Source organism: Salvelinus alpinus, chromosome 6 (genome assembly GCF_045679555.1).
Source record: "Salvelinus alpinus chromosome 6, SLU_Salpinus.1, whole genome shotgun sequence".
In the NCBI taxonomy this organism is placed as follows: domain Eukaryota; kingdom Metazoa; phylum Chordata; class Actinopteri; order Salmoniformes; family Salmonidae; genus Salvelinus; species Salvelinus alpinus.
In genome coordinates, this window is record NC_092091.1 from 55565718 (window position 1) to 55578221 (window position 12504).

Consider the following 12504-nt stretch of genomic DNA (forward strand, 5'->3'; position numbering starts at 1 on the left):
CTTCGCACAGAGTGCTTATCATCATCACAGTTAGTCCAGTGATTCCAACTCACTCAGCCCCAGTTGCACAATAACCGTAACTTCTGTTGAGGGGCAAAGTGGACCCAATATTGTGGACCGGAACCCTTCCTCACACCAAGTCAAACATGTTATGATTCGGCTGCAGAAGTGATGGTCCTTTTACTGCCATTTCTTCACCTCTATCTACAGTTCCCGCCCCCTCCAAGGTCTCTTAGTAGAGCAACCCAGCACACGGCAACAGAGTGAAGAAATCCGTGAAAGAGTGAAAGTAGGGGGGGGGGGGGGGGGTGAGATGAATGCGATGGAGAGAGATTATGGGGAAAGGAAATGACCGACCGAGAGCAAGTGAGAGGGAACACAATGCAGCGCTTGATGGATTGGAAGTCTCTGGTGGCCTGGGGCCAAATGAGTTTCCTCCCACCAGCATGACAATTTAAATTGGGCTGTTTACGTCGAGCCTCGGCCTAGTTTTTACCACGTCAGGAGCTGGGGCGGGGCCCACTCAATCACAACACACTGACTTGCATGTCAACACACTCCGCTGTGTGTGGCCCTCTGGGACTGCAGAGAGAACTAGATGGCACTAGAGAGCAGAAGATTTATAAACCTCACAGGGGTTGAATGCACCCCTCTAGTAGGTGACCGTGAGAAGGAAGCACAGTCCCTCTCCCCCTTCACTCCTATGTGTGAGTCCCTTCCCAACCCTGTAGGACCAGAGTGTACCAAAATAGAACTGCCAGCCCCACTGTAAATAATTAAGTAGCAACGAACACGCCACGCCGCCCCCACTTACTTCTGACTGAGTCATGGGCAGAAGCTCTAGGTGTGCGTCCCAAATGGCACCCTATTCCCTCTTTAGTGCTCTACTTTTGCACTCCATTCCCTGTTTAGGGGTGCATACATTTTGCACCCTATTCCCTATTTTAGTGCACTATATAGTGCCATTTGGGACGCACACCCTAGTCTAGGCCCCATCAACCTACTGTACTGTCTCGCGCTGTAGTCTTGCTGTCTGTTTCGTTAACAATGCATAGCGCAGAGCATCCTTATTCAGTAGGGCTGAACATGTAGGGATGGTAGATGGCTGCAGATAGAAATGGAACACACGGAACAGGTAGACAGAACACACACACATTAGATATTTATTTTTTTATACAGTTACTGAGCTATTTCTAGCTGCTATGCGGCACAGTCTACCCTGTGGAATAAGCCCCCTGGTCTCCCAGTGCAAGCACTTTGTGAGCAGTCAGAAATAGAATAGCTGGATCAGTTGCAGCAGTCAAAGAGCTGAACTGAGAGGGCTAGTGTTTAGAGAGACAACACTAGAAACACCCACACGGGTACACATAGTCTAGCCGATGTTAGTGTCATCCACATTTGCAAGTGTTGACTTAAGCCTAAGGGTTAAGAGAGTTGGGTCAGTAACTAAAGGGTTGCTGGTTTGACTCCCTGAGCCGAATAGGTGAACAATCTGTCGATGTGCCCTTTGGGCAAGGCACTTAACCCTAATTGCTCCTGTAATTCGCTCTGGATAAGAGTGTCTGCTAAATTACCTTAAAAATGAACAATCTTGTCTCTCTCTATCCCCCCCTCTCCCTGTTCTTCTCCCTCTCCCCTCGCACCCTGTTCTCCCCCTCGCTCTCTCCCTGTCCTTCTCCCTCGCTCTCTCCCTGTCCTTCTCCCTCGCTCTCTCCCTGTCCTTCTCCCTCGCTCTCTCCCTGTCCTTCTCCCTCGCTCTCTCCCTGTCCTTCTCCCTCGCTCTCTCCCTGTCCTTCTCCCTCGCTCTCTCCCTGTCCTTCTCCCTCGCTCTCTCCCTGTCCTTCTCCCTCGCTCTCTCCCTGTCCTTCTCCCTCGCTCTCTCCCTGTCCTTCTCCCTCGCTCTCTCCCTGTCCTTCTCCCTCTGTCTCTCTCGCTCTACCAGGTGCCTCATTAAGTGGCTGGAGGTGAGGAAGGTGTGCCCGCTGTGCAACATGCCCGTCCTGCAGCTTGCCCAGCAGGCGGGCAACACCATCGACGTTACCGTCACCGTGCCCATACAGCAGCCCCTGCCAGGCATGGAAAACCTGGTGTAGCGCAGACTGCAGTGCGCACACACACACCTGTACACATATACCTCGATCACACCGGCAGCGTCATTGCATTTTTGGTACACCAGAAGTACATTAATTTCCAATGGAACGCTGTGTTTGCCTCGCATCATCGGACGTATGCATCAAATTCTTTGCGTAGACAGCTTGACGGAAATGGTAGAAGAAGGTGAATGTTGAACTTTTGTTCCACACATATCCAGATGATGCCGCGTACCATTTTGCGCCATGCCGCTGCAGGTGTGATCGAGGCGTTTATATGTGATTAAAAAGACAGGGCAGACAATGGAGAAACACAACAGTTTTCCGATGCGGACAGAGACTCACGGTGACGAGGAAGTGAATCTGCTGCGTCTCCTCTCATCTCTCTGCCTCGGTGGATTCCCATAAGGGTTTTTTATAATAACGGTTCTTTACTGACCATCTTTTTTTTTTTTTTTTTTTTTGGACACAGCCGTGGTCACTATTCTGACCGTTTCACAACCAAAGCACTTTTCTGGGGACACCAGCGCGTGACGAGCAAGAGGCACGAAAACCAACAACTACAACACGTTGAAATGAAAATGGCGTCATCGTTTAGTTTTCTTTTTAACAACTAAACCTTAGTATTTTTTTGTTTTTCTACAAGCACTTTAAAAATTGAACGCTTGTGAGGAGGTTGTAGTAGCAACAAGGTTATATTTTATATTTTATTATTTCGATGAACTTTTTTTGTGTGTAGATACAGAGCCACGCGAGTAAATTTTTTAGGTGAGTGGATACTTTTTTTTGGGGGGGGGGAGCATAATATCTTAAAGGGACAGTAGCCTCCAAATGAAATAACATCACGATACTCGTGGGAAGCTCAAGGAACCGCAGAATCTGTGGCCTGATCCACCCTCTCTCTCACACATACAAAAGTGGGAGGGAGGATCACCCCAACCTCAGTACTTGGTGTCTAAACAACTTAATGTGAATTAAGAGAGGATGGGTGTGAATGTGGAGTTGTGACCCGAATGTGATTCAGCGGTGTGCATCGGACTCTGCGTCCCCCCTTGCATATGAAGGTTGTACAGTTTGTTACTCACTGCACACCTCCGTGTCAGCGTTCCCAAATGGCACCCTATTCTCTAAAAAGTGCACTATTTAGGGAATAGGGTGCCATTTGGGACACAGCCTTTTTGTAACACACACACAGGCAATGTGGCCACTGTCACGGTCTGCATCTGTAATTTCAGAAAAAGCCAATAGTTACTATTCTGTTGGGGGGGGGGAAATGTGAACTAATTGTTAAAACGCAACAATGCCGAGTTCGTATTCTCATTGAAAGATTTTTCACTATGAGGTTTTATGAGGGTCGAATCAAATGAAAATAGTAGTATTCTCTAGTGTAAACATAGAGCCCCCTGTGTGTGTCCCCCACACACACACACAGACCCGACACAAACTGTGGAGGGGTCCTGGCCTCTGTCACTTCCTGTGGACTGGCGATCAGGAAGTAAGAGAAACCCAACACCCAGAGCCCATGGCACCCCTAGAGCCAACATCCAATCCGATGCCTCCGTTACTGTTACATAAGAGAAGACTGAGCCCCTCCCGAGCCCACAGTGCTCCCAAAGCATTACTCATTCAGCTTGTGGCAACGGAGCGCTATGAAAACGCATAGCTGGAAGATTCCTCTTTTGGTTTTATTACAGTTAAAAATACATCCCTCTCTTGCAGTCCTCAGGTTTGAGTTTGAATGAGGTTTAGCCTGATTGAAGTCTAAAACAACTAGCCCAATCTACACACTACATAGTAAACAAGATGATTATATTCCATATTGTCTCCGATGTGATCATGTCTAGAATCATATATTCTATACGCTAATCTTTACGAAACCTAGAACAAACACTGGTCCACTGAGGCAGTGGTTCTTAAACTTTTCCAGCTCGAGAACCAAATGTAGAAATTGACCGTCCTCCCCTGACCCAAAAGGTCCTCCAACAACCCAAATGAAGAATAAATAGTGCGTGATTATAGATGTTTTCCCACAACCCACCTCTGACCTGCCCAGGGCCCCAACCCATACAGTCGTTTAAGAAACCCGGAACTAAGGCATTGTTGCATTTTGACTGCTATACATAAATGTATAAAACCAGACAAATTTGCTCAATTCATTTTATTTCCATTTTGTTTTTATCCAAACAATGATGGTAGTGAACGCTACAGGGTGACACAGCACTGCCTTGGCGCGTGAAAGGCTTGGTGAAATCGATCAAGTTGTGACGCTACGCAAACTAAGCAACAAACCTTGTCTCTTGTTTGCGAGCCGTTACTGATGTAGCATTACATATGGCAGAAAAACGCATGGTCTTTTACTCAGCACTGAACGAGCAGGACCACCCGCGCTTTCACTTCCTTCTCAATTCAGTCAACGACTCAAAGCTGCTGCTTCTGGGATTAGTAGCTATTTAGCTTTAGCTTAGCGTTGAGCTAATTAGGCTATGGGGGATATAGGCTAATTATCTAGTTCAAATTCTGGCAGCACTCAGCATATCGGTCAACACACATACGTACGTTCCCAGTAGATGTCATTGAGCTGGTATAGGCCCTGGTTAGCAGTCGGAGAGAACAGCAGGCTCATTCTAGCGCTTTCCCCAATCGCTCTCTCCACACTGGTGTTTTGTTCCCCTAATATATATATATATATATGCACACACTAACCCCTCTACCCTCGTGCTTTGTGGCATCACTGAAGTAAAAGTGCTGTGTGATAGTTTGGAACAGTCCCATAGGTCAGGGGTCAGCTTGTGGCAAAGGTCACAGACTAGATCTAGGTGATTGGTCATAATAATGGCGTTAAACGCAACTTTATTTATAAGAAAGCCTGGGCTGTTCTAACAGGGTCGATTCGGTTCTTCCCTCTTAAGTGTTTGTACCTTTTCAGGAACCTGGCTGTTTCAGTGCTGAGCATCAGGCCCAGCTCTAGAACCACTGCGCTTGTGTCTCCTAAAAATAGAATGGTATTCTTAGAATTCTAGGTGTTAAGAACACCAAGTCGTTAACGAAATGTACTGTGTCCACTGGCTTTACCTTCGTACAACAACAGAGGGGAATGTTAGCCTACTGTAGCTAGTAGGTGAAAAGAATAGTGGGACATTATTTCTTGCCAATATCAGAAACAATGTCTCCTTCCCGCCCCCGCCCAATAATATCTATTGTATTTGAGGGAGAAGGATGACAATTGTGACTATGGTAAAAAAATTTTAAACTTTAAACTTTATTTACAATGTGTGTTCATTTTGGCTATTTGTTTGATGAGACACCAGTCTGTGGTTGAATGTGGAATGAAAAAAACCATAACCTTTTTATTGAAGGCGCCCGGCGTTGCTTGTATGTGCGGGTCGCTTCGGTACCCGTTTGCCTCTTCTTGGTTCTTCTTTGTGGCTACACACAAAAATTAGCTACACAGGAACCAATGGAGGTGTCACCCTTTCTGTATATAACTCACCTCTTTGTACAAAGAGACTTCAACTCTGATATTAATCTCAGAACTCCAAAGTTTGACTGGTCCGAAGTTTATTTTTTGACAACTAGCCCCACCACTTTCTTATTCCCTTAAGACTCCTATATTGTAACAGATAGCCAACAAGAACACAGCAAGTCTTGACGCTTCATCCTCTGCTATGTGTGGTTGTCTCTGAATTGACGGTTTAGAGGGAGTTTTAACGATAGGACTGGGTGGGGAGGAGACCGATAATGTGAAAGCATCCGATGAAATGGCGGCTTGCACATGCAACCGATTTCACCATTTTGTAATTGTACATAGAGAGTAGTAGTGTTGGTAGGAAGACATACTGCATAAACACTTTTTACTGTGAGGGGGTGTGCATTGTGCACCTGTTAGGTTTTAATTCTGAGTAAAAAAAACTGACATTATGAAAGCTTAACCAAGTTTATTCTTCCCAGAGGATCAATACAGCTGTGTTCAGACAAATACATGCTTCCACCAACACAAGTATATATACTCGAATTTAGGCACTCCTTCTCTCCAATCCTTACATCTTTTATGGTTCGACAGGAAGACGAAGTGATAGGGTAATAAACCATAATTTCTCCCTTAAGAGGATCTGACCTGACCTCAACCCCCTTGATGTCTAAATCCAAAGATCTTCACCTGTGACTTCCTCCCATCCACCCAGCACATTCCAAAGCCACCTGGCTCCTTCACTTCTGATGTAAAACCCAGTCTCTAGGATAGCAATGTTCCAAGTTTAACCCAGAATCCAACACAACGAACAGTTGAGGATAATTCTTCCATCGAAAACACTGCATCTGAGCACTTATAACTGCCATTTGCCCATCTGAGAATTGCAACAATTCCAGACATTTTGTAATGCTTTCTTTCAAATGAGAGTTGAAGGTCAGAAGAGATCTATTACACCCCATAATTTCTTCCTGTGTAACTCCCTAATCCTTCCCCCACGCTTCTCGGACCAGACTACATGGTTCTAGGTTCTCTCCGAGTCCTGGAAAGCATGTAGCCACGGTCAAGTGCCATAACAGCAGGCAGTTAGAGGCCCTTCTGCGAGTGGAAGGAATCATGTGTATATTCATAGTGAATAATCACCTATCGTCTACTAAGGTACCAGGCCAAATCTATTTGAAAAACATTGCGAGTGTGGACGGTTGATGAATTTAGTGATGACTCGCCCCACCGTAACCTCCACTGATGTCAGCACTGTTCCAGAGAACGCCAGGCTATTGGGCTGTAAATATTGAAGGACTATGATGTACTTGCTTCAATATCATGAATTACTGAGAGGAGAGTGAGGCTCTTTGTCACGACAGCAACCAAAATGCGTAATAACGGGCCCCTTATCGCGTATCCTTTCTATAAGGTGCTTTTATCTCAGAAAGTATACCCAGAGACGGAGAAAGTGGGACATCCCACTCCTTAATTTGTGTTTCAATGGAAGCCAATGAACTAAGTAGACCAGACCAAGCTGCGATCACATTGGTGTCTATAGTAGAGCCACTCCCTTAAGTAGAACTTTTTTAATGGTAAACGGCCTGAGTGAACCATTTAAAAAAATAAATAATAATAATAAAAAAAAAACATCTTTGGTATACCTGGCTGTTGGCAGCCATTTTGTGTGCCAGACCTCAAGGTCAACGCTGTGTAATTGGTCACTTGGGTCTCAATAACACGTGTCACTGCCTCACTGAAAACTCTCAATGTTGTGTATGGTGTCTATTTATTCAATGTATAGCTCTTGTAGTGCCCCCCCCTCCCCCTTCTCTCCCTTAAGTACATCCCCCTTCTCTCCCTTCCTCAAGTACATCCCCCGTCTCACCCCTAACCCACTTTATCCCAACCTTCCACTATGTCCAATAGCCACCACATTCTTCAATGGGTCAACCTACCCCACCCTGTGATAACCTCTCCCACCCATCTTACCCCAACCTCCCGCTTCATCCACTAGCCCACACTTTCTTCCCTTGATTGGTGAACCTACCCCCCCATGGGTCTACCCATCCTACCCTGAGAAATATAACATTGTTTATAAAATTAAGAATTCTGCAGCAGAATATTTTTGGAGAAATTTGCTGTACAGTATTTGTAAGCTCTATTTTTGTATATTTAATGGCCATTTTGGAGGGAAAAAAATTATGAATGCATTTCTTTTGCTAATTCTGTTTTATTCATTTAAAAAAAATTGTTGCATGTGACTGACTTGAACTGTAAATAAAATTACCACGTTTTGGAAATAATGACTGCCTGCTATGCTTTATTAGTAAAGTTCCTTTACATGGTTGTAGCAGCATAAATGGAGTTAGTTCGGAAGGATTCATTGCCATAGAAATTTACCTGGCTAAAAGGTGAGCCTCTTCCATGGTACCGGTTATCCCGAGTTGAACTCAGTTGACCAAAGATGCCTCAAACTTGATTTGTAGTATTGGGCTCTGGTATGACATAATACCAATGTTGGAAATGTATTCAAGTGGCTGATCAAGACTCTTGGCTCGCACACTGCATCACTAGTTGCATAACACCAACTTTTAACAGATGCAGACCCGCCACAAACAGCAACACTCCACATTACATTGCTTACTTTATAGCCAAACACATGGTGTGAGTATTCTGTCATCTGTGCTGTATCATTCCTGTTACAGTAACAGACATTCAAGTGGAGGGGTGGTTTGTCTAATAAATGGAAACAAACTTGATAAGAGTTTACTCAGGCCGTTTACGATTGGACAATTTTTTCAAGGTTCCTGTCTGTGCCAGTGGGTGTTCTCTCTCTCGTGAGAGCATGCTTTTCCCGCGTGAGCTCACAGTTCCTCCATATTGGTCATGTTCCACTGCTCAGACGTTGCTTGCCACGTCATCGACTGACAGATTGCTATAACAGACGTGGTAAAATACCTTTCCAGGCGTTGTAAGATCTAGCAGGCATCAATGACGCCTGGGCAGAGGAATGCGCCCAATATCTAGCATGCTCATGTGAGAGAGGGGACAGTTGGCTCTGCTCTACCTATTGTCCCTTCCCGCTCACCCAGATTTTTTTGCCAGTGAGATATCTTGCCACAGGGGCAATAAGTAGACCAGAGAAAATTAGTGGGGTGTCACACCTTCCTTACCTCAGAGCTTTATGGCAACAACAGGCCTCAGAGTGTCTGTACTGTTCCCTCTCAACATGCTTCGGCCAATCAGAGCGTCTGTACTGTTTCGCTTCGGCCAATTTGAGCCTCTACCGTTCCCTTCTCTGGTGTTGAGTGAAATTAAGGATTGGCTGGTTTAGATCACTCAAACTCAACTCTGGACCTCAAAGCGAGTTCCATTGCATTTTTTTCAATGTTCCCCTTTAATTAGGGACTGTTTTAGACCTGGGACACCAGGTGTGTGCAATTAATTATCAGAACAGAAAACCAGCAGGCTCCAGACCTTGTAGGGTAAGAGTTGAATACCCCTGGTTTAGATTGAAGGTATTGAGTCTGATAATCATGATGTACAGGATAAACTGTGATTGACTTAAGATTATCACGAGAAATCAGCCAAAATCGTTTTCTCTACTGGTTTGGAACAAACACATTGTATCGATCATCTCAGAGCAGGAGTACTGATTTAGGATCAGTTTTGTACTTTCGATCACAAAATTTACATAGACAGGGAAGACATGATTCTAGATCAGCACTGGCACTCCTGAGATGCTTTATAAATACCGACCGATTAGGGTGTAAAGTGCCACCACTAACTTACTACCTGTTGAACTAAACAGGAGATTGGTGCTTGATTGACCATTATAAAGAATCCACAGACGTTTTAAGGATATGGGGCCCAGAAAGTTAGCCTGGATAAGCCAGACTGAACTCTGCACTCACCATTGTGCATCCCATCTTTCAGTATGGTGTAACCAGGCTACCACGAGTGGCCTGCATCTGCGCTCTAAGGCAGCCCATTCTGATTCTTTGCCCAAATATTGGCAAAAGATCTGACTGGTCAAAAGACCAATAATTGGGCAAAAGATCAGAATTGGGCTGCCTGTGTTGAAGCAGCCTAAGAGCTGTAGCACTCTAAAGTACATTTAAACGTTAGACAGATGTGAATCGACCACAAGAGGAAATTAAAAGTAGTGCCTGGTTGGACGCCTTCAGTTTGCGGAAATAAAAGGAAAATGCCTTGCCACTTTACTCCTGTTTTCAGACCAATTTGTCCATGCCAGTTGAGTTTCTGTAATCACAGGCAAGTGAAAGCATCTCACCTCGAATTCACACTCCAAATATCCATATTCAGAACACAGTGACTCACACATACACCACACACGCATTCCAGTTATCAAAATGACGTTGAAAAGACATTTTTCTGACGTTGACATCAGGTTCATTTTCAGTTCCGAATGAAAGTTGAAAAGACATCCGAAATAAAACAAAAGGGATCTTGTTCAGCCAGCAGCTCACACGAGGCAAACACAAAACCCCAGAGAAATACGTTATACAGTTAACTGTCTGAAGCAATGGCGGATGACAAATCACATATGATAAATGCTATGTTTTGATTGGCTAATTACCGGTAGTAATTCAGCCATGTTTACGTGCTGGTTATGCCATTGCACATAGCAGGGCAGTGGTGCTCACATTGGGCTCCGTCTACATTGAATCATAAGATCTCCATATTGTGTAATGACAACTCATCTATGTCAACATTTTGGAATGAAACCAATGTGTTTATCTGGGTGGTGAGACGAAGAAAGGCTCCATTGTCAAAGTATATGAATAGAGCCGCAGGCTCTGTTGCTCAGTCCACTTTTACAGCAGTGGGGAATACAAGTAATACTAGCATCTGGACTATTATTCCACACACTCCGGTCAGCAGTGATGACTATCAATAGTAAACCCTGTTCCAGTGTTTGTGCATCCCAATTGTCACCCTATTCCCTATATGGTGTACAACTTTTGACCAGGGCTCTGGTCAAAAGTAGTGCAATTATGTAGGTAATAGGTGACATTTGGGAGACATACTTGGCCTTCACTGGAGCCCTCTGGGCCACAAATCAAATAGTACGGGCCGTTCATGTCTTCTCTGTACAGCTGGAGCAAAGCTGGTGTCCATTTGTCTTGTCACGTGATGGAGTTGACACGTATGTGTGTGTGTGTGTGTGTGTGGAGTGAGGTTTCTAGTTTAGCGTGTCAGTGGGTTGGTCTGAAAGGTGAAGAATATATCAAAAGCAGACCAGGGGCCACACATCACGTGCAACCTCTGCACCATGGGTGGGAGCCTAACGACCTCGACCAGTCTTCAGCAGTTGAGGGCCCCTATGGGCCATGGTTAAAAGTAGTGAACTAAATAGGGAATAGGTGCCAATAAGGATGCAGCCTGTGTTGTTGTTTCCCTTTGCCCTACTGACCTCTCTCAGTCCATAGTGTTGCGTCTGCTCTGGATTGGCACCGAGAGGTGAGATGATAAGACTAATCAGCCGCTTGACTTCCACCTACTTTACCCTGCAGTCAGATTCTTGTGACCCGGTCAAAGGTCAAATGAAGAGTGGCGTGGTCTGGCTGGGTTGTCCTTTAGTTAAAAGCCTTTGGTCCTGTCCAGAAACAACCCCTAGCGTAGACCAGGGGGATTCCCAGACTCTTTTGCTTCGTGACCCACCATTTGATGTGTCTGTTGAGTCGCGACCCAACATAACGGTTGAGTGGTGAAAAAACATGGTCAGACCAAAGAAGAAGTTAATAATTTATTAATAATACCCTCTTCTTCAAAACACGTAACTGAATGTAGATTAAAGTATGGGGTCTTAAGGAATTGACTGTATATTAACACAAATATTTGTAACAATGCACAAAAAAACATCATCCTGTGACCCATCCGGACCCCTGCCCCGACCCACAGTTTGGGAACCACTGTCCTGGATTATGATGGAAGGATTGGACAGGTGTAAGATGTGTGGCACATAAATGATATCTAGCCTATCAAAGGTTAAGTTTAGACATGTGGCAGACAATGTGTGTGCAGTCCACGTTAATCGTCATCACATGCATGTTCTAGAATCTCGAAAGCAGCAGTGATAGTACTATTTGTACATTGGGTGTGAGCCTTGCTTTTTCCACATGTATTATGTTAAGGTGGTTGTGTGAGGCCTAGGGCTCTATTCAGTCCGTAACACTGCAGTTCAGCTCTAAAGCCCAATTTAAATTGAAAGGCAATGTCCCCACGTTAGCGGACACCTCATTCACAGTAAACACGGCATATGTCAGCCCCATCGGAAATTACCTTTAAATTTATGTCACACAATCTGTAATGCTTCATTGATACAGATGTAATAGAGCCCCTATACTTTTCTAGAGTAGGTACAGTACAGTATGTGAAGTCTCACATCAGGTGTTTATTAGGAAAAATGTCAAATAACTCAGTTGCATACATCTGTGAAGGGTGATGATACTCTTGACTAGATTTTGGCCTGTTTCACCAGTTTGAGTTATGTTAGCCAATAGAGAGAGGAAGGAATAAGGTGAACTACCATAGGCACTACCATAGGCACAGCCCTAGGCCCAACATTAGGCCACTGTGCTTGTAAATGGAGCAGCACTGCCCTCTAGTGGACAAATAGGATGCTTCAAATCCATTTATTGGGCGCTTAAATAGAGTAGGGCGAAGTTGTCCCTAGACACTGATCTTAGGTCAGTTTAGTATTCCCCCCACTAATGGATAAGGGTAGGATTGGAGGAAGGGATAGCTGATCCTAGATCTGTACCTAGGGGAAACAGTCTGTTAGGAGTACATCAAGAGTTTTTAAAAGAGAACCGCTTCTTTTAGGCTTGGTTTTTGTATAAACACTTTGACAACTGTTGTAAAAAGGGCTCTATAAATACATTTCATTGATTGATTTATTCTACAAAAAATGTATAATTTGCTTTTCAAACAATTCAA

At 44.6% G+C, this 12504-nt stretch overlaps 1 protein-coding gene across 1 annotated transcript in view; it reads left to right on the forward strand.

Moving 5' to 3' along the window:
* The window catches only part of LOC139578952 (RING finger protein 24-like), a 30149-nt gene extending 22305 nt beyond the window's left edge, over nucleotides 1–7844 (forward strand). Inside the window, exon 6 of the mRNA XM_071407108.1 lies at nucleotides 1943–7844. Coding sequence (XP_071263209.1) covers nucleotides 1943–2093 — 151 coding nt within the window. The 3' untranslated portion in view covers nucleotides 2094–7844. The remainder of the gene's footprint in view (nucleotides 1–1942) is intronic.
* Nucleotides 7845–12504: the final 4660 nt, after the last annotated feature.